The sequence below is a fragment of the Bubalus bubalis genome, chromosome 1 (genome assembly GCF_019923935.1).
Source record: "Bubalus bubalis isolate 160015118507 breed Murrah chromosome 1, NDDB_SH_1, whole genome shotgun sequence".
NCBI lineage: Eukaryota > Metazoa > Chordata > Mammalia > Artiodactyla > Bovidae > Bubalus > Bubalus bubalis.
Genome location: NC_059157.1, coordinates 190781224 through 190803599, shown reverse-complemented (window position 1 = coordinate 190803599; position 22376 = coordinate 190781224). Strand labels below are relative to the sequence as shown.

The following is a 22376-nucleotide window of genomic DNA, read 5'->3' as shown; positions in this document are numbered from 1 at the left end:
TCAGGAAGGAGGTTCGATTGTGCTGGGAAATCTGTCCTTGTGTTTCATTTCCGCTGGGACAGGCCTGTAGCCTCTGGTGCAGATGGAGACACAGCTAGGAGGCAGAGTGTGTTATTGAATGTTTCTTTCCATTTTTATTAATTGGGAGTCTATTTCACTGCTTCCTGTAACAAGAGACCTCGCGAATGATGGGTGTTTGTTCTTCTTCCCAGGAAGGGTTATTAGGAGACAGCAGCACCTAGGACTCACTGACATGCAGGCGACTGCTGCTCTCTGTAGCTCCAGGAGACTTGAACTAGAGTTCAGCCCGGGATGTCTCTAGCCACGATAGAGGATAGGTAGTGGAAGTGGGTCTTGCCTGTTTGAGCTTCTTTGACTTTGATAATAAACTTCTCATCAGATATCGTTGATGAGAAGATAGTTTAGTTGTTTCAATGACCATTTAAAAATTAAATTTCTAACTATAAAATAAAGGCTTATTTCTTGACTGTTTATAAGGGCCATGTTGGAGCTACAGCCTTATACCCTGTACCACTTTAGTTCTTTTTCCATCTATCTTTTCAGATGTCTGTGCCTTATATGAAATAAAATCTTCAAGCTTTTCTTACAGTGACATGATTTCATTTTAGAGTTAAGGACGTGGACTTGTATACTTCAGGCAGGCCCTGTGTGGGGCCTTGGGTGCAGTGCTCTTAAGCTGATCGATCGCCCTGTTTCCTAGGAGTGCAGTGGAGACAGACCAGAGGGTTCGTGTGGCCCGCTGCTCTGAGGACGTCTTTGCGCATCTGGTGGACTTGTTTCTCGGAGAGGAAATTTTCCAGACTGCAAAAGAGACCCTGCAGGAGCTTCAGTGCTTCTGCAAGTATCTCCAACGGTGAGTCCCATGTCCTTAAAGAGAGTCAGTGCACACAGAGTATCTTTTACCAAGATTATACTTTCACAGTTGATAATACACACATGTAACATGTTCCTTCCTAAAGGGTATAAACTAAGTAAAGAATTAGATTGGGATGGGGGAACTGTTCTGTATTTCAACAAATATATATAGGTAGCCTTCTGCTGTTTACCCAATGTGCTGGACACGGGGAGATGGCCATGAACAAGCCAAGTGATAGCCGTGTACACCTGTATAGGTGAATTTGTAAAACATAATTTTTAGTGAAAAGAAAAACAGTTCTTAGGGAAATGTGTACAACATCTACATTGTCTATTCCAACTCAATAGGTTGTTTTAGATTTATGTATAGTAGTACAACCCTAAAGAAGGGAAAGAAAAGAACAAACATAAAGCTGACACAGCGGTTACCTTTGGGAACAAGAGGGTGAGTGACTGAGCAGGGCCCGTGGGTGCTCATGGCCGCTGCTTCTTAACTGCATGGAAGGATGTGGGTGTTTGATTTATCATTAGTCTTTAAAATGGGGGTAGATGGGTTATGTGTGAAGGGTGATTCATTTCATAACAACATTTAAAAAAAGTAATAGGGTGCTTGACAGCTACAACTGTATAAAAGGGGATTTAGTGAGGAATGAGTCTCCATTCCACGAGGACCTCTGAGCTTTGTGTGGTGGTTGGCACGGTGGGAGCATGCTCACTGCTCCACGCTGGACGTTCCTGGACGCCCTCTGACACGGGTTGAGGCCTGACCGCAGGAGTGCAGCGGCCCCTGCGTCGTCGTCAGTGCGCTGGCGGTACCTGGCCCCGCTGGACTTCAGCGTGGCCTCTCCTCTCTAGTATGACAGAGAGAGCTGCAGTGGCCACCCTGTACAGACATTTCACACATGTGCCTGCAGGGTCTGGAGAGAGAATCCTGTCAGTGGTGTTTGCTGGGTCAAAGGGTACATGTATCTGTGTTTGTATCCATATCAGCAAATTGACCTCCAAACATTGTTTAGCATTCACTCTTTTTTTTTAATATTTATTTTTTAATTTGGCTGTGTCAGATCTTCTTTGTGGTATGTGGACTTCTCTCTAGTGGCACAGGGGCTTAGTTGCATCCTGACATGTGGAATTTTAGATCCTGACCAGGGATCACACCTGTGTCCCCTGCATTGGAAGGCAGATTCCTAGCCACCAGGGAAGTCCCCAGCATGCAGTCTTAGGTTCAGTAGTTTCATTGCCCACCACCACCACTCATTCTCTCATGCATCCCCACACCTGAGCTTTAGTTGTGATTAATTTCTCAGTTTGAGATCTGTTGCTGAAGTAGACCTAAACATGTTGGCAGAAGGTGTTTCCCCTGTTAACGCCGGAGGTGTTTTGCATTTGCCCTGTGGCCGACCTTTACAACACCTAGTGATGTTTGTCCTCCAGGTGGAGAGAAGCTGTCGCAGCCCGCAAGAAGCTAAGGCGCCAGATGCGGGCCTTCCCTGCGGCGCCCTGCTGCGTGGATGTGAACGACCGACTGAGGGCGCTGGTGCCCAGCGCGGAGTGCCCCATTGCAGAGAAGAACCTGGCGAGGGGCCTCCTGGACCTGGGCCACGCGGGGAGAGTGGGCATCTCCTGCACCAGGTTAGCACCCAGGGCCTCCCAAGTGCCTCCTGGCCCAGCTGGCCTTAGGAGCGTGGATTAACGCGTGGGTGTACAGGCCAGCCAGTGGGGCCAGAGGCGGTGAAGACAGATGGAGAGTTGCGTTTTTGGAGTGCAGCTTGCTCTACCTGCTGTGTTTTCACTTACCTTTTCCCCTTAAAACACTCCTCGTCCTGCCAGTCGAATTATCTGGAATTATGTGCTTTCTCCTCACCTCCCTGACTCAAGGACGCATCACGGCCATTCTCGTTAGTGGAGCCAGAGGTCCGTGTTGGCCTTACCCTCACGCCCACTGCGTGCCCTCTGCCATCCTGGGTCTGCTGCAGCAAGCAGCGTCTTAGCAGCTCTTCCTCCGCTTTCTGGTCTTGCCTCTCACAGGCTGCCTCTCTGTGTCCCCTCGCATGGCCCTCCCTGACTCTCCTCCTGGCCACTCCACGGGTGCCTGGATCCCTGCCCCGGTTCTGGCTTCAGCTGTGCAATCCTGGCCCCGCAGGGCTTGACTTCTCTCTTCAGACCACGCCATTTGTTGCCTCTAGAGAGGACCTCCCAGGGAGGGGCCTAGGAGGGCCACGTGAAGGGGCAGCAGCAGCCCCCTGTGCCAGGGCCTTAGGGTGTGCCTTGTCCTTCCCAGGATGTCACGAGGTGCTCTGAGAACCAGGTCCACGCTGCTGACTGTGCAGCCGCTTGGGTCCCCAGTCCTGGGCCTGCGTCTGGAAGCAGGGTGGTGGCAGCGCAAGCCTGTCTGATGCACTGTGTGTGGTCTGGACATTCGGAGTTCTCGGTGACCCGTGGCAGCCTTGGCCCTGCTGCCTCCTGGAGTCGAGGCTGCTTTACCTGCGTCAGGACGGCCCTCTCTGTGTCTGTCTACCCTTACGCCTCCAGCCCAGCCCCCTGCCCCTTCTTCTCCTCCTCTGCTTCTTTCCCTGTAATCTTTCTCCATCCTGCACGCTGACAACTCCCTCCATGCGTCCCCAGTGAAGGCTTCCTCCTGGTGTCCCCAGCTGAAGTTTGGAAGCTGCTGTCCTGGCCCGCTGCACTCAGTGCCTCCTCTGTTTCATAGGGACTAGTCTGATCTCCCTGCACTGGGTCACCTCCGGACTCAGACCCACCACCCTGCAGCTTGCCCCTTACCGCCTCCACCACCAGCCCTTTCTCACATCCCACCTGTCTGCTGGTTTCCGCCCTTGGCGCCTACAGCCTGGTGTTCTCATCCCCACAGCAGTCAGGTCGCCTCACGTCCTCACTGAGGTCCCTGGGCTCCTCTCTGAGTCTTTCCATGGTGGCCCACATCTGCCCCCTGGCTAGCCCACTGCTCTCCCTGTGCTCCTTCTGTGTGCATGCCATGGCCACTCCTGATGTGGTCTGGCCTGTGCCCTGGAAATCCTCATGCTGGCTCCCCTTGTTGCCTTCTGGTCTGTGCTCCCAGGTCATCTCTGAGCACCCTCTGTATGTCCGTAGCATGCCCATGGCACCTGCCATGCCCTCTGCCTACAAGGGGTCTCTCCCTGTGAGAGCACATGTTCTCTAAGGGCAGGATCTTTGTCTGTTTACTGCTGATCTGCCGTGACTGGCACACAGTAGATAACTGCTTGATAGCTGTGACGTGAACAAGTCCTCTGACTAAACTATTTCTTCATCAGAAAAAGTTCTCGATCTCCTGAGTATTCCCCACTGGGAGACACTTACTACCCAATCACCTTGCACTCAGAACGTCTCCAGATGCTTGTCCACCTCCGCCGTGGGTGCTGAGCGGGCCTCACGTAGGACTCCTTCATGTGGTTCCTCCCTCACAGGTTAAGGCAGCTCAGGGACATGGTGGCGCACCAGATGAAGGTCCAGCACTTCCACCAGCAGCTGCTAAGGTTGGTCACCCCTGCCTTCCCTGCCTGCTGCTCCTGCTGAGGGCTTGCAGGTGACTTGGCTGTGGTGTTCTGTCCCTTCCAGTGATGCGGCATGGGCACCCCTGGACCTGCCATCCCTCGTGGCTGAGCACCTCCCAAGGCAGCAGGAGCGTGTGTTTTGGAAGCTGGTGCTGGTGTTGCCTGATGGAGAAGAACAGTCCCCAGGGAGTCCCGGCAGGTAAGGGAGGATTCCTTCCGTGGGGCTGGGGGCTGAGTTGAGGGGCCAGGAGTGACTCCTCCCTGAGCCTCGGGCAGCTGGGTTTGTGTACGAGGGTGGTTGGTTGTCAGCCCTGTGTGCTCCTCTCCTGCCCAGGACCCTGATGCCTGCTTTCATTTTGATGCTTAGCTTTGCAGGCTGTTTTGTTTGTGATTTGAAGTTGACACTTTAGGTCATTCACATTTTAATCTTGTACAGTTGGCAACGGTCTTTATCCAAAAGTATTTAAGACTTGATTGTGACTTAAAGCTGTGCTGAGGTATATTTAGAGCACGTTTCATTTTAGACTCTTGGGGAAGACAATATAGTTTGTTTGCTGTAGTTCTATTTTTCTCCTTAGGAAAAAAACTTGGCAGTTTTAAAAGAAATCCAGAAAGTTGACATGGAATTATTTCCTGTAACCAAGTTGTTTCCAGAAACCATACTTTTAAAGCAACTACAGAACATATTACTTTTCTAACAGCTTTTTAAGATGTAATTTGCATATCATAAATTTCTCTTATTTAAAGTGTACATTTCACTGGTTTTAGTATATTCACAGTTGTATAACCACAACTATCTAATTGCAGAACTTTTTTTTTTTTCAGGTGACAGTTCTACTTTTAATTTTATCAGGAACTTCATACTGTTTCACATAGTGGCTGTGCTATTTATATATATTCTCATCAATGGTTCACAGTGGTTTACTTTTCTACACATCCTCAGCAACATTATTTATCTCATCTTTTTCATAGTAGTGTTAGTTGCTCAGTTGTGCCTGACTCTTTGCGACCCCATGGACGGTAGCCCACCAGGCTCCTCTGTCCATGGAATTTTCCAGGCAAGAATACTGGAGTGGGTTGCCATTTCTTTCTCTAATAATAGCCTTGCTTTTTCATAATAGCCACTCTAAATGATGTAAGGTGATCTCTCTTTGTGATTTAATTTTGACTTCCCTAATGGTAGCCATGTTGAGCATCTTTTCATGCACTTTTTGGCTATTTGTATGGGCTTCCCTGCTGGCTCAGATGGTAAAGAATCCGCCTGCAATGTGGGAGATCCAGGTTCGATCCCTGGGTCAGGAAGATACCGTGGAGGAGAAAATGGCAACCCAATCCAGTATTCTTGCCTGGAGAATCCCCATGGATAGAGGAGCCTGGTGGGCTACAGTCCATGGGGTTGCAAAGAGTCGGACGTGACTGAGCGACTCAGCACAGCACAGCACACATGTCTTTTTTAAAGAAAATGTCTATCCAAATCTACTTATTTTCTAATTGGATCATTTGTGTTTTGCTGTTGAGTTGTAGGAGTTCCATATATATTTAGAATAGTAACTCATTATTAGATATAGGATTTGAAAATACCTTCTTTCATTAGTTGCCTACTCCTTTTGTTTCTTTTACTGCAAAGAAGCTTTGTAGTTTGATATTGTCCCAGTTTTTTACTTTTGTTCCTTGTGTTTTGGGGCTCACATCCGAAGAAATCATTGACAGTACCAGTGTCGGGGAGGTTTTTCCATTTTATTCTAGGAGTTTTATGATTTTAGTTCTAATGTTTAAGTCTTTAATCCATTTCAAGATAACTTTTATTTGTGCAGGATAGGGGTCCAGTTTTGTTCTTTTTATTATCCAGTTTTGCCAGCACCATTTTTAAAGAGACTATTCTTTCTCAATTGAATATTCTGGGCTCTGTTGTTAAATATTAGAAGACCATATATGCAGGCTTTTATTTCCAGGCTCTCACTTCTGTTAGTCTCTGTGGCTCTTTTTTATGCCAGTACCGTAGAGTTTTAGTTACTATAGTTTTGTAATGCAATTTGAAATCAGGAAGTGTGACATTTCCAACCTTCTTTCTCCTGTTCAGTGGTCTTCTGTGATTCCATAAAAATTTAAGGGTTAAAAAATATTTCTTTGGACTTTTGGTTCAAGATGGTGCAGTAAAAAGATGTGTGCTTATGCCCTCCTGCTAGTGTTGGAGGGCCCCTTGTGGAGGTGTGGGTTGGCAGGGGCTCACCGCAGGGATGGGGCACTGGCAGCAGCAGGCTGGGAAGGTCCCCCTTGGCGTAAACACTCTTGGGGTTTGCCGTTAACCCTACAATATACCCCAGGGCTGGAGAACATTTTTTCTCCTGAAAAGAAACACATGCCCATTAGCAGTCCAGCACTCCTTACCTGCAGCCCCTAGCAACCACTTACCTGTTTTCTGTCTCTATAAACTTGGCTGTTCTGGACATTTCATACAAACAGAACCTGAAGATATGCTGTCTTCTATGACTGTCATCTAGCACTTAGCATAATGTTTTCTAGGTTCATTTATGTTGTAGCATGTATTAGTCCTTCATTTTGTGGCTGAATAATATTTGATTGCATGAATATACCGGAGAAGGCTGGTTATATTGCCTGGAAAATCCCATGGATGGAGGAGCCTGGTAGGCTGCAGTCCATGGGGTCGCTAGAGTCAGACACGACTGAGTGAGTTCACTTTCAGTTTCACGCATTGGAGAAGGAAATGGCAACCCACTCCAGTGTTCTTGCCTGGAGAATCCCAAGGACAGGGAAGCCTGGTAGGCTACCGTCTATGGGGTTGCACAGAGTCGGACACGACTGAAGCGACTTAGCAGCAGCAGCATGAATATACCACATTTTATTTCTCTGTTCATTAATTGTTGTTTCCACTTTTTGGTTATTATGAATAATGCTTCTGTGAACATTGATGTATAGGTGTTTGTGTGGACATATGTTTGTAGTTCTCTTGGGTTTAAACCTAGGAGTGGAATTGCTGGGTTGTACAGTAAACTCTAAGGACCTTTTCGATTGTTCAACATCTTTTCTTAAGGCTTCAGAATCATACATCACATTAGAATGAGTGCTCTCTCCTCCTACCCAAATATATAACCCAGTAGAGTTCCTAACTCCATTTAAAAATCACAGCCTGCTTTGTTCAGATCAATAACATAGTAAGATTTGATGTTTGTGGATCTCTATTTGTGTGATATTTCTCTTTGTGCTTCACATTTAGAATTAGACTTTCCTTCAAGTGTTATTTTCTTTCATTCACAGAATTCTATCACATTGGTTAAAAGTCAAGTTCATGGGAGGTGATGGCTCAGTGGATGACATATACCTTGATGTTGGTGGGATTCAGACACTCACTCTCTTTAACACTCTCAGCAGCAAAGGGGATCAGACAATTTCTGTCAGCGTGTGCATCAAGGTGAGTGACAATCACTTAGTGTATTTACTTCTGTAACTTTCTTATTTACACTCCCTCCCAGACATTACGGGAATCATATAACTCCCCTGAAGTGGCTCTGAAACAATATGGGAGGCTCAGAAGCAAGTGTTGTATCTGTTCTTCTTTGTGTCTTGATGACCCATGTACACCCCCTTGGTGTGAGAGACCAAGCTAGATTCTCAGGATGCGGTAAGTCTTCTCTTGGTTCACGGACCTCTTTTTGAGAAATTGGTGAAAGCTAGAACCATCGTAAAACGTACCTGTATTTCCCTGTGTGTTCTGCATACAGTTCAGAAGCCGTGAACTCCATGGACCTCTGGTAATTAACCCAAGAGGGTTATGACAGAGCATTACACAGAAATGCAGTGTCTGTTGCATTTCACATGGTCTGCCAACTGCTGACATCTTTATTTAAATAGCTTCCTGATATATCAAGTCTTACCAGAATACTAATGGTTTTTAGTCCTATGCAGTTTTCATCTAGGTTCAGTGTTAGGCATTTCAGGTTAGTTGTTTTTATTTTACATTCATGTTATCCTCAGCTTTTGATTATAAGTTCTACTTCTTGTTCATTATAGGTGTTCGTACAATACTGAGCTTAATTGGTTCCCACAGAGAGTCTTGTTTAATGAGAACCTGTTTTCTCATTAGATTCAAACCTGCATTCATGAATTTTAGGTTTTACTGTGTTCAGAAATAAAACCAGATGCATATTTTATTTACTTAGAAAATAGCAGTGCAGAGCAGGAAGTGTGGGCCTCAGCGCTGAGTAGACCTGGCGTTGGTAGCTGCTGCTCTGGCCAGCTCTCTGACCAGGGTCTGGTGGGGTCCACAGTGTGGGATTCATGACTGGCTGCATGCTCAGAGCAGGCAAAAGTTGCCTTCCCCACTGTGTCCTGACCCCAAGGTCTCACTCCAGGCTTCTCCTCTTCCTGACAGTCTCCTTCATGGCACACCCTGGACATCTGCATGCGACACTCCAGTCCACATTACTTCTGTCCTTGGAACTGCTTCAAATTGTAGTTTGACTATAGGAGTTTTGTTTGTTTCTTTGCATTTTAATACTGTTTAATATTTTTCTTAAACGTGAAAGTAATACATATATAAAACTTTAAAAATATAAGAAAAGGGAACCCTCTTACACTGTTGGTGGGAATGCAAACTAGTACAGCCACTATGGAGAACAGTGTGGAGATTCCTTAAAAAACTGGAAATAGACCTGCCTTATGATCCAGCAATCCCACTGCTGGGCATACACACTGAGAAAACCAGAAGGGAAAGAGACACGAGTACCCCAGTGTTCATCGCAGCACTGTTTATAATAGGCAGGACATGGAAGCAACCTAGATGTCCATCAGCAGATGAATGGATAAGAAAGCTGTGGTACATATACACAATGGAGTATTATTCAGCCATTAAAAAGAATACATTTGAATCAGTTCTAATGAGGTGGATGAAACTGGAGCCTATTATACAGAGTGAAGTAAGCCAGAAAGAAAAACACCAATACAGTATACTAATGCATATATATGGAATTTAGAAAGATGGTAACAATAACCCTGTGTACGAGACAGCAAAAGAGACACTGATGTATAGAACAGTCTTATGGACTCTGTGGGAGAGGGAGAGGGTGGGAAGATTTGGGAGAATGGCATTGAAACATGTAAAATATCATGTATGAAATGAGTTGCCAGTCCAGGTTCGATGCACGATACTGGATGCTTGGGGCTGGTGCACTGGGACGACCCAGAGGGATGGAATGGGGAGGGAGGAGGGAGGAGGGTTCAGGATGGGGAACACATGTTTACCTGTGGCGGATTCATTTTGATATTTGGCAAATCTAATACAGTTATGTAAAGTTTAAAAATAAAATAAAAAAAAAAAATAAGGAAATACAGAGGAAATACAAAGATGGTAAGAGCCCTCTATGCTCTCACCATTCAGAGGTAACAGAAACATCCTGGGACATGTTCTTCCCCTTTTCCTAGGATGATAAAGTCATACTTAACCTACTGGACAATTAGTTTGTTCTTCTTGCCTTTAGATTTAAGTCAAAGTAATACTTGCATGTAGTTAAAGAGTCAGATAGCACGGCATGACTTAAGATGATAAATTGCAGCTGCTGCCCCATCTCCTAGCCCTTTTCTCCAAGCTTTGATTTCTGTCGTGTTTCCACATCATGTATTTATACTGCTGTTTCTCTATTATCCACTTTTAGATCTTCTCTGCTGACTTAACTATTAAAACAGGTGCATTTTATCTATTATTATATAACATGTTACCTCCAAATGTGGCAGCTTTGGGAATTCCCTGGTGGTCCGTGTTTGCACCACAGAGAGCCTGGGTTTGATCCCTGGTTGGGGAACTAGGACCCTGCATGCCACATGGCTGAACCAAAACAAGCAAACTAAAAACACAAACCAAATGTGGCATATGTAAGTAACCAATGCTTGTTACTCAGTTTCTGTGTGGTAGAAGTCCAGGTGTGGCTTAGGTCCTCTGGGGCATGATTTCTCAGCAGGTAGAAGTCTGGGCTCTGGTCTCTCTGAAAGCCCACTTTTCATGGTTGTTGGCAGGATTCACTTCCTCGTAGTCCATGCCATGTGGGCCTACATGAGGCAACTCACAATAGGGCATCAGCCAGCTCCCGTGAGCTGAGTAAGCTGGCATCATCTCTTTAACCTAACCTTCATGGTGGCTTTCCATCATGTTTGTCTGACTATCTGTTAGAAGCATGTCACTAGGCTCAGCCCATCCTCAGGGTAGGCGATGGTGCCAGGATGTTAGCACTAGGAGGTGGGATTATGCGGGCTGTCTTAGGGCTGTGCACTCACCCCCTGGGTGAGGCATGAACTCTTAACACCCTGCTTGCTCTCAGCCTTCCCCATCTTCCTGGTGGTTATGTGGTCACTTTATAATATCTCAGAAATTGAGGTCACATGTGTTCCAGAACCAGCAAATGCTCTGTGGCTACATTTATTTTTTCTGCACGTAGTATTTGCTACATTACCTTACTTAAGAGGGTGCCATTCTCCTGCTCCCATTTGGGCTGGAAACGTGTCCCAGGGTGTGGCTGCCTCTGGGGCCTCCATACCAAGAATGCAGTCCCGCTCCTCCACTTCTAACCCTGACCTTGGTCCTCGGCCCAGGTACTGACTGTGGGTTGGTATACTCGTGCTTGAGACGGTGCTGGTGCCATGCATGGGGACCCATGAGGTGATGTGTGTTATGCAGACAGAATCCTTAGAACAGTGCCTGGCCTCTCCAACACTCGGTGCTGCCACTGGCAGCAGCAGCAGCACAATTTTTTCTTGGTTTAGTCTCTTGTTTGATGGAGCATGTTTTCCATTTTCTTCAAAGGAAGAATGCAATGGGAGGAGAATTTTTGGAGCTCTAGCCTGTCTGAAAATGTGTTTACCCTCACATTTGCTTCATAGTTTAGCTTGGTATGTAGAATTATGGGATGAAAGTTACTTTCCTTCTAGTTTTATTCCACGGTCACTGACCATCCAGCATTGCTGTTGATATGTCTGAAACAGTTCCCATTCCTTTCTCTGGCCTGGCCTTGTTTCACTTGGGAAGCCTGATATCTTTGCCCTGGGACTTGGGTGCCCACTTTCTTCCCTCATCATCTGGGAAGGTCCTTGACGGGACCCTTGGTGCGTCCTTGTGGGCTGGAGACTGATGTTTTTGCATCTTGATGACATCTGCTTTCCTTCTCTTTTATTCTTCTCTCTTGAACTCTGACTAGACCGATGTTTGACCTTATCAGTTGATCTTCTGAGCCTCTTCATCCTTTCTATCCCATTTTCCATCTTGTTTTTTAATATTATTTTCTAGGAGCTATCTTTGAGTTTTTAATAACATACTGTATTATTGATTTCCTTTTTCTTACTCTTATTTTACTTTCTCGTATCATCTTATGACTATTTCTGGATGCATCTTCAGAGGAAATTAGGGTTTTTGTGTAAGTTTTCTTCCATTCCATGTGGTATCCATTTTCTTCGGGTTTCTATTCTTTTACTCTTGTTTTTCTCTTATGTTGAAGGCTCTCCTCAGACACCTTATCTGAGCCTGCCTATACTTGAGTGAGGCCCTAAAAGGCTGGTCATAGGCCTGTGTTTTGGGGTGGGTTGGAGGGTAACTGAAAAGGCAAGCCAGCCTTTTTTGGGGGCATCTGGGGATCGAGTCCTCAGGTTGTTTGGCTTCCCTGAGAAGGGCTCATTGTGTCTCCTCCTCGTGCAGCTTCTGGTGCTCTTGGGGTAAGGTGGGGGGCGCCCACTGCCTGGTCCCCTCCTCTGTGCCTGCGATGCCCCCGTGTTGGGATCCTCAGGACAGGATGCTGGCCCAGGGCCCAGGGGGATGGCTTGTGCTTAGAGGCAGGGGGATGGGTGACCTGTGGGCCACTGTCTCGTGTGTGACTTGTCCTCCTGGCCTGGAGCCTTGGCTGGCTCTGGTGCCACAGGCCTAGGGTCCCAGGGCTTTTGCAGGCCCAGACAGCCTGGTCCCTGCTCCCCGTGTCTGCAGCCCTTCAGTGTGGCATCCTCTGGTTCCTTTACCTGTCTCTGCACTGCTTTTTAGAAATGGGTAGGAATCCCTTTTCTGCTGCTGGCTTGCCTTTCCTTTTTACTGTCATTACAGGCTTATTTGTTTTTACACATGTTTGAGATAACTGTTAGAATTAAAGTGCTCAAACACAGTTCTCACCAGAGGCTGGATTCATTGTTTCCCCACAGTTTCTTGTACTGGTTCGTGGCCTCACAGAGGGAGACCGACCTGGAGTGCAGTGAGCAATTGGCTGCGCTCTCCCTGGGGCTGATGCTCACTGTTGATCTGTCCACTAGTGCGTCCATCTTGATGGTCTGGGTGCCGTTCCAGGTGGCCCATGGCGCTCTTAGTGATGGTGCCCTCGATGCCGTGGAGACACAGAAGGAGCTCCTGGGAGCCAGTGGGCTCATGCTGCTGCTCCCTCCCAGAGTGAAGAGTGTGGACGCGGCGGAGGAGGACGTGTACTGGCTGTCGGCCCTGCTGCAGACCAAGCAGCTCCTGCAGGCCAAGCCGTTCCAGCCTGCGCTTCCGCTGGCGGTTCTTGCGCCCAGCCCGGGCGGGGACGCCGTGGAGAAGGACGTGGAAGAGGGTTTGTGAAGGCAGTTCCACTTCTGAGCTGGCATGTTTAATAAGTGGGTAGAGCCTGGGGTCTGAGAAAGTGCTGGCGGCGTGGTGCTGCCACATGTGACAGCAGCCGCCGCAGTGCCTGGCCAGGGCTCTAGGGGTCAGGGCAGGGAGACTTCCCAGCTCGTGTGCACATCTCCACCAGGAGATGGGTGACTGCTGTCTGTTTGTCTTAAAGGTCTGATGCTCCAGGATTTGGTTTCAGCTAAGCTCATTTCAGATTATACTGTTATTGAGATCCCTGATTCCATTAATGACTTAAAAGGCACGAGTAAGGTAAGGTTTCATTATTTTTTTCCCTTTCACTCTATCTTGAATTTAGTGTATATTACGTCTTACATTTTAATTTTACGTTTTGACAGGAAACTTTCTAAAATTATAAGCAGATATCAAAATAAAAGATAAGTTTTGCTCATAGTCCTGCTATTGGCAACAAATTAAATTCTGTAAATTTTTTTCAGAGGTTTTGTTGTTACAGATTTAAACTGTGACACTTCATGTCTTATATCTGAGGGTCAGATGTATGATTATTTTTGTAGGGTGGTTGTCCTTGGAATATGAAGAAATAATGTTATCAGAGTTTCCTTAAAAAGTCTGTGCTGACAATTACATTTAGGGAAAGAAGTGTCGGGACTTAAAAATAACTACAGGAATACAGATAAAGCTAACTACCGGGTGTGAAAGCACCCAGGCATGGAGTGAAGCTGTTAGTCCTTCTAAGAACTGAAGATGTAGTTTTCTTTTCAGTGTGAGGTGGAGAGGATGTGCATGGTGCTTCCCCTGGGCTTCTAGCCCTTCTGGGTGGCAGGGGTGATGGGAATGGGAGCCCTTCTCGGGGTCCCTGCTGTGTTGGTCTCCAGGGAGAGCAGACTCAGCTGCAGTGGAAGCTTCTGCTCCCCTCTGGCTGGTGAGAAGCTGCTGTTCCAGTGGCACCTGCTGTGGCAGCTGTGGGAGGGGCGCCTTCAGGAACCTCCTCTTGAAAAACAGCGTAGATTGTTGAACCAGAACTCTCCCCACTGTCTTTGCTTCTCAGGTTTCGCAGGCTGTGCAGTGGCTGGTCTCCCACTGCCCCTGTGCCCTTGACCTTTGCTGCCAGACCCTCATTCAGTACGTGGAAGATGGGGTTAGCCGGGAGTTTAGCAGCCGGTTTTTCCATGACAGAAGAGAGCGGAGGCTGGGCGGCCTGGCCTCACAGGAGCCAAGTGCCATCATTGAGCTGTTCAACAGCGTGTTGAGCTTCCTGGCCTCTGTAGTGTCCTCCGAGCAGCTCTGTGACCTTTCCTGGCCTGTCGCCGAGTTTGCTGAGGCAGGGGGCAGCCGGCTGCTTCCTCACCTTCACTGGAACGCCCCGGAGCACCTGGCCTGGCTGAGGCAAGCCATCCTTGGCTTCCAGCTCCCACAGATGGATCTTCCACCTCCAGGGGGTACGTGCTCGTGTTGAGGGGACTGGCCGGAAGGAGTGTGGGGCCTGCGTTCCCCGGATCCTTTTTGTTGTAGGGACACTAGTAGGTGTTGGGCACCGCTGTGCCCCTGGCCCCCATGGCTTCCACCCGCACTTGCCTTTGGGTTCAGATGTCAGGACGATTTGGGGTCTTCTGGAGCGGGAGCTGTTGGCCTTCCACCGCCAGCTGAGTGGTCTGTGGGTGTCTGCTCAGCCCCAGGAGGGGGTGTCAGGAGGAGTACTGAATCCAGGCCTAGGGTTTCTCGGTTGGTAGCAGGTCCCATTTTACCTGCACCATGGCCTTTGGGAGCTGAAGGCATGGAGACACTGCAGTCCTGTCTCCACGCTCTTGGCTCTGCCTGGGCCGTGGTGCTCAGTGCTGTTGTGACACCAGGGTTCCTTCTCCGTTAGAGAAGCTCATTCTGTGGCTCTGGCTGTGCCTGAGTGAGGCTTCTGGGCTGTCCTGACACAGATGCTGTGGGCTGCTGTGCTGCAAGGAGCTGTCCCTTCCCTTGCTGATGCTGTTAGGAGGGATGGAGGCTGTTTGTGCTCATGTGGTCTTGGTAGGGCCATTCTCTGGACCATGTGAAGCAGAGGCCTCAGGCATCTTTCTAAATTTGAGATGTGATCTCCAGTAGGTTTAACAGATGTTTGCTGCTGAAGGAACCCAAATAGAAACAAACTTCACTGTGTAAATCCTCTGTGGTGAGCTAGGTTGGGCCTCCCTGAGATAAGCCCACAGCTCTGGGATCAGGTCTCCTTGAGTGCTTGGTCAAATACAAATTCCTGGATGCATCCACAGACCTGTGCAGTCAGCCCCCCTAGTATGGACCCTTTGTTGTGAACTGTGGCCTGGGTAACTGCATCCTTTACTTGGACCCAGGGAGGGAAATGTACTTTCTTTAACAACTATGGTTCTGTTGTATTCAGAGTAGAAGACTGACTTCTCAGCTACACAGTTGCCTTCTAGGAAAAAAATACAGAGTGAAGAACATTTCATGTAGATGTCTACCAAACCCTGTAACTCCTTGGTGCTTTCTCTCCAGCTCCCTGGCTCCCTATGTGTTCCATGGTCATCCAGTATGCCTCCCAGATTCCCAGCTCTCGCCAGACGCAGCCTGTCCTGCAGTCGCAGGTGGAGAGCCTGCTCTGCACCACATACAGCAGGTGGAAGAGCAGGCACCCCTCCCCGGGACAGGGGGCTGGGCCCTCGGTTTCTGAGATCCCATGGGATGATGTCATCGCCTTGTGCATCAACCACAAGCTCAGGGACTGGACACCCCCAAGGCTTCCTGTCACATCAGGTACTTAGTGCTTGGTGCTGAGGGGCTGACTCCTCAGGAGACTTTCCTGGTCGAGTTTCAGCAAAGAAAAATGTCTACTTGATGTTTGTATCTTTCCTGTGGGTCCCCACCCATCCTTGCCCTAGGACTATATCTCTTCAAGCCAGTGACTTCCAGATGACTTTGGGAAGAGCTGAGAAGGTTTGGTAGAGCCTGCACTCATCTCCCTGAAATGGGCCCCTGAGTCTGGCTTTAGAGAGACCTCTCTGAGTAGTCACACTGGGCATAGAGATCTGGACATGAGCCTCTCTGGACCTTGAATGACCTATGGACACCTGGAGCATATTTAGCTCAAGCATGGAAGTCACATGATTGTATGACTTCACTTAATCAGAAGGGCTTGTCCTTAAGTCAGTACATTTAAGCAAACATCATCAGGTGGTCACCTGTTGCTCTCTTGATAATCTTTTCTTTTGTATTGTTTTCTCAGAGGCACTGAGTGAAGATGGTCAGATATGCGTGTATTTTTTTAAAAACCATTTGAAAAAATACGACGTTCCTTTGTTGTGGGAACAAGCCAGAATGCAGACGCAGAAGGAGCTACAGTTGAGTCAGGGCCGGTGAGATCTGTGTTCAGTGTATGTTTCTGTCATCCCTCAGCCAAGAGAGTAAACTGTATTCTCTTCGATTATACTGCAGAAATTCACATCCTATACACGAAATCTAGGTGACTCTGGTGGTAAAGAAACCATCTGCCAATGCAGAAGACTTAAGAGATTCGAGTTCTCTGGGTGGGGAAGATCCCCTGGAAGAGGGCATGGCAACCCACTCCAGTATTCTTGCCTGGAGGATCCCATGGACAGAGGAGCCTGGCGGGCTGCAGTCCATAGGGGTGCAAAGAGTCAGACAAAACAAGCAACTTTGGACACATACATGAAATCCAGCCCACTGTGGGAAGATTCCAACAAATAATGGGGGCAGATCATTCCCATGTAGTAGAAACTGTTGTAGAGCAGAGAAAGCAAACATCTTGTTTTATTTACTGGACGAACCTGACCCTGAAATCGTAACATAGCCAGGAGAGTACGGACAGAAGGCTGACCTCTGATCTCAGTTACAAACCTGATCCAAAAAATTCTAAGTAAAATGTTAGCACTTGTAGTTTTGTAGTATATAAAAAACTCACAAGCTCACTTTATACTGTGCTGAACAATATGAACAATAGAAACCTATTCATGGAGTTTGCTGCCATTTCAGAAAAATAAGTGATCATTTCACTAGGTGTTGAAATGCTTTCCTTAACATGTATAGCCATTCCTTCTTCCCCCCCGCCAAGAAAAAAAATGTATACGCATTCCCGATAAAATTCCTTACTAAATTTGGATAAAATTCTTTAGCCTGATATGGCTACCTACCATAAAACTAGCCCAAAGCCTCCATGCTTCTTGGTAAAACATGAGAAACACTGAAGTCAGAACCAGCCTTGAACTGCCCCTGACATCACCGTTGTTCACTGTTCTCCTGGAGACCCTGCCCAGTTTAGCACACAGACACGGTGGCATAAATATTGAAAGAGAGGAGGAACTGTTGTGTCCAGAGCGTAAAACTGTCAGTTCAAGATCATCAACAGTCACACTGTTAGAACCACTCAGCATTTAGCACGGTGATCAGACAGGTCAACCTACAACCTATAAAAATTCTCATTCACAATGGCAACAAATCTAGAACATATGGACACAAACTGACCAGGAGAGGTGCTAAACCCTTATGAAGGGGATTCTCAGGGCCCTGAAGATGCAAAGAAAACCTTAAATAAATGCCTTGTTAACTGGAGGATGCAATACTATAAAGATGTCAGTTCTGAAACTGTACAGTCGGGGCATTTCTTTTTTAAAATTTCTTTTTAATTGAAGGATAATTGCTTTACAGTATTGTGTTGGTTTTTACCAAATAGCAACATGAATCAGCCATAGGCTTACCCATGTCCAGGGCATTTCTAATCAAAAGCCCAAAAGGATGTTTACCCCTGGTCTTGCCAAGTTAATTCTAAAATTCTTCAGAATGAGAAAATTTGTAGCAATTGCTGAGAAAATTTTGAACAACAAGGAAGGTCTGCTCTACCTGATATCAAAACATAAAGTTATAGTAGACAAATGGATCACAATGGAAAAAATGAAAGAACAGAACCATATGATAAAAGTACCATGCCAAATGAGGGAAATTAATGAGGAGAGGACAGACACTGGCATCTGTTTAGAAAAAGCATTAGACCCTCATCTCCCACTGCTATAATCATTACTTCCAGGGGAATTCCCTGGCATTCCCGCGGTTAGGACTCTGCACTCACTGCCTACAGCCGTGGGTTCAATCCCTAATTGGGAAACTAGGATCCCACAGGCCTCAAGTCACAGCAAAAGAAAAAAGAAAAAAATATCCCATATGGATTTAGGAGTTAAATGCAAAAGTAAGAACCTTGCCAATATTAGGGGAAAACAGAATCTGCTGCTAACCCTGGAATGGGAAGCAAAACTTACAGTAGAGAAGCTTTGGGAGCCCAGCTGCCCAGGAGAGGGGAAGTTCCTGCAAGACAGAGGCTGCCTGCCCTCGGCACCCGTGCCTGACCCCAAAGCACCCCCACTCTACCTGATGCCAGAGGAACCCTTTCCTCCCTCTCTTTGTTGACTGTAAGCGTTTCAAAACATGTACTTACAGTTTGGGGATAAGATCTTTTCATCCTTCTGGAAACAAGCTTCCTACTCCATTACTTCACGTGCACCGCAAAGGGAAGAGAGGTGTGGAGCGCAGCCAAGAGGGGCGGATTCCCAGCTCGGAGGATCTGATGCACGGAGCCTCGGCCCAGGAGCTCCTGGCCCAGTGTCTATCTAGCAGCCTGCTGCTGGAGAAAGAGGAGAGCAAGAGGTGAGGCCTGCTCCCTGGGGTTCCTTGTGTCCTTTAGGCCTCTTCTTGCTGGGTTAGCAAGGATCTCAATGATGAGACTCTTTGAAAAAGAAGGCAAGTCAGATGTGTGAAGTGTGAGGACAGAGGCAGTGCCCTTGATAGTGTGCCTTAAACTGCTTTATTACTTGAAATCAGTTTCGTTGATTGTGTATCACTGAAGGTCTTGAGTTTCCTACTGGGAACTGAGTGTGGCTGGTTAATAAGCCTCTGCGGAGTGTGGGCGGCACCTGCTCTGTCTGTCGGGCCAACCTGACTGAGGATGTGGGTGCATCCCCACACTGCAGGAAGGCAGGAGCTGGAGTAGACCCTTCTCTGCCTCCGCCACCACCCTTGTTTATGATTTTACCAAGAAGGAAAACCTGCAAGATAGGAGTTTGCACTGTTGTCCCCTTGCCTCCTCTTGCACTGTTCCCTCCAGCAGCTTCTGTCCTGGAGGCAAGGTCAGTCCCTCCCTTTGGCTGGACTCTCATTTCCTACCCACTCAAGGACGCTCATCCAGTGAGAGTCCTTGACTCTCCCGTCAGTGTACAAACATGAAAACATGCTGCCATTTCTCCCTGTCTTGGTCCCATTTCCCTCTCTAGTCACCACCTCTGTGTTTCTGCTCCCCTAGGACATGAATTCCTCAAAAACTGTGATTCTCACTTTTCCAGTCCTCTTTCCCAGTCTTCTGCAGCCCTTCCCTTCCCCCGCCCCCCCAACATCCCCTCGGCTTACCTTGTACTCGCTTCTAGTCTCCGCTCATGTCTACTCAGCAAGGATCTCCTTACCCATCTTACCAGTCTGCCCTGTGCCCATGTCTCTGCTTTGTCTTTCTAGCCTTCAGACGTTTCCCTTGTCTGTCTCCCCCCACTTAAGTATAAGCTGCCTACAGCTGGCCTTGTCTGCTCTGTCTCAGTCCTGTATACTTAGTACCCAGAATGGTGCCTAGTATTTGGTGGAAGCTTGATAAAATGTGTTAGGAGAGTGAATGAATGTGTTATGATTCTCAAAGTAGGTTTTTTTAGATATGTATCATTTAAACAGTTTGGATCAGATTGTTTCTCTTAAAAAGACTAAGTATATAGAGTGGACAGCTCTGGAGTATGTTAGGTGGCGGTGGGTCAGTTCATCACTGAGTCGTGTCTGACTCTTTGCAACCTCATGAACCGCAGCATGCTAGGCCTCCCTGTTCATCACCAACTCCCAGAGTTCACCCAAACCCATGTCCATCGAGTCGGTGATGCCATCCAACCATCTCATCCTCTGTCATCCCCTTCTCCTGCCCTCAATCTTTCCCAGCATCAGGGTCTTTTCAAATGAGTCAGCTCTTCGCATCAGGTGGCCAAAGTATTGGAATTTCAGCTTCAACATCAGTCCTTCCAGTGAACACCCAGGACTGATCTCCTTTAGGATGGACTGGTTGGATCTCCTTGCAGTGGGATGTTACTTTGGGTTAGTCTTAAACTATAAGCAGCAATTCATATATTTGGATAATCCAAAAAGATACTAATTAATTATAGACACATAATAGCAAAATAAGCCAAAGAAGATAAACCAAATGAGAGAATTACAAGTAATGTTAAAAAAAAAAAACAAAAACAGTTGTTTTGGATAACTGCCACCTTTTTCATTAAATAGAAATCAGGTTTATAAATTAAAGAGAAGATACTAACCTGTTATATTTTTATGCTTCTCAGTTGATGTTATAACTTAATTCCACCTTTAGGAAAAAGCAAAGCTTTAAAAAATTTAAAGCATACATAGGAGAAAAGTGAGTGATAGTTTTTTTCTTCCTAATAGATAATTTTTTTCTTCCTAATATGCAAATGTTTCAGGTTTGAAGATCAGCTTCAGCAGTGGTTGTCGGAGGACTCAGGAGCACTTAGAGATTCAATGTCCCTTCCCCTCTACCTTCCTCAGAATCTGGTGTCTCTGCCTCAGACTATTGAACCTGTGATGAAAACATCTATGACTGCAAGCCCTCAGGTGAGAAGAGAATACATTTGGCTTTTGTATTAGACTTAACGACTGACAGAATGGGAAAAAAGCAAGGTCTCTTTATTAGCTTAAATTAGAACTTTTCTTACACTTCATCTGTCAGTGTTATAGTGGCCCAGCTAATTTTGAATTTCTGCTTATGAAATGAGTGAAGAATGGAATTGAAATGTGCTAAGAACTGAACAAAACCCATAACCACATGCAGACATGTAGTAAAATGTTGAGAATAGTCAAGTTGACAACAGTGGCTTGGTTCATGGAGCACATACCGTCCAAGCTTTGGCATCACCCAGTCCCCCTTTCTGGGATTGACTTTCCATGAGGAGAATTAACGAATGAGGAAGGCATGCTCACAGAAGTCCAGGGCTTCACCCAACAGTGTAAGATGACATACGGTTTCCAGTTACTAGTTTGGCAGATACCTTAAAAATATTTGTACTGATTAACTTAGCAATTCTGCCCTAAAGAAATTACTGTATATGACAAAAATTAATGTATTTTTGTTCACTGTAATTTTGTTCATTGTTAATTATAATATATAAAAATGGAAACTAAATATCCAATGATGAGAGTCTGCTTTAGCAGTTACAATATATATAATGGAATAGTTCTTAGTTCTTGACAATGATATTTAATAAAAATTACTAGAATTTGTTCATGGTAGAATCAGAAGAGAAAACATTCCACGTGCAGATGATACCAGCTATATGTGTGTGTGTTGGAAGGGGCTGGAAGGATGTATAATAGATGCCAAGAGAGGAGTTTGTTGAGCCCAGCAGCCCCCAGAAGAGGTTTCTAACATGAGCTAGATCTAGTGCCTTTAGAGAGAATATATCTTGGCTTATGGATATACCAAAACTACTTTTAGTTTCTTTATTTGCTCAAACAGAATGAAAGGACAGGACGGCAACTGCAGTTGTCAGAGGCAACAGGCACATCTCTGACTGAACGGCTGAAGCACCTAGAAAGGCTGATCCAGAGTTCACGGGAGGAGGACATTGTCTCTGAGCTCCATCTCTCTGCACTGTTGGACATGGTGGACATTTGAGCCGCTGGAACTGAGAGAGGGTCCAGAAGATTTTATTTTACTCAAAATAATGTTATTCTCAGATGCTTGATGCATGTTGGAAATGTGATTATTAATCATGCAAATAAACCTTTGGACTATCTAATGAAATCTTCCTCGGTTTTCGCAATGCAAGTCTGTTTCCCTCCTGTGTAATGTTCTTGATACTCTTTATCTGTTTTCACAATCTCTTCTGTCATCCACCAACCCTTGGTGTTACATTTCGGTGTGTAACAGTGGTCATTCATTGTCTCAGCAAAAGTTGTAGTCCCTCATGTGCCAAAATCAGTCATGCAGGGATGAATAAGGTGCAGGGACCCCACCAGCTCACACCTCGAGAGACAACAGATGTACTGAGCCAACAGTATATGTACATATCTCTATGAGGCATAGAGCATGTGTCTGGATTGGGAGCAAGGGGACAGGGGACTGGGTGGAGGAGAGAGCAGAATTCCTGAGAGGAGTGTAGGAGTATATCTGAGAGGATATGAGGAAAACCTGGAGGTGCCAGTTTGGTAGTATTGCCAAGTGAGAAGATAGGCCAGGTCACAGCAACCCTTGCTGCTTTACTGTGAGTACTGTGGGAGTCAGCTGTTGGAGGATATTAGGCAGAGAAGTG

General features: G+C 46.6%; 1 protein-coding gene across 3 annotated transcripts in view; it reads left to right on the top strand.

The window, feature by feature from the left end:
- LOC102393114 (minichromosome maintenance complex component 3 associated protein) overlaps nucleotides 1–21872 on the top strand; it is a 43449-nt gene extending 21577 nt beyond the window's left edge. For 2 of the 3 annotated variants that reach the window (XM_006047036.4, XM_006047034.4), the window contains exons 17-29: nucleotides 722–874; nucleotides 2311–2508; nucleotides 4320–4388; nucleotides 4471–4605; nucleotides 7683–7836; nucleotides 12736–12994; nucleotides 13208–13305; nucleotides 14063–14453; nucleotides 15517–15774; nucleotides 16244–16373; nucleotides 18466–18672; nucleotides 20529–20679; nucleotides 21581–21872. In XM_006047036.4, coding sequence (XP_006047098.2) covers nucleotides 722–874; nucleotides 2311–2508; nucleotides 4320–4388; nucleotides 4471–4605; nucleotides 7683–7836; nucleotides 12736–12994; nucleotides 13208–13305; nucleotides 14063–14453; nucleotides 15517–15774; nucleotides 16244–16373; nucleotides 18466–18672; nucleotides 20529–20679; nucleotides 21581–21739 — 2362 coding nt within the window. In that variant the 3' untranslated portion in view covers nucleotides 21740–21872. The remainder of the gene's footprint in view (nucleotides 1–721; nucleotides 875–2310; nucleotides 2509–4319; nucleotides 4389–4470; nucleotides 4606–7682; nucleotides 7837–12735; nucleotides 12995–13207; nucleotides 13306–14062; nucleotides 14454–15516; nucleotides 15775–16243; nucleotides 16374–18465; nucleotides 18673–20528; nucleotides 20680–21580) is intronic. The other variant, XM_044947881.2, reaches the window with a different exon arrangement.
- The last annotated feature ends 504 nt before the right edge of the window (nucleotides 21873–22376 follow it).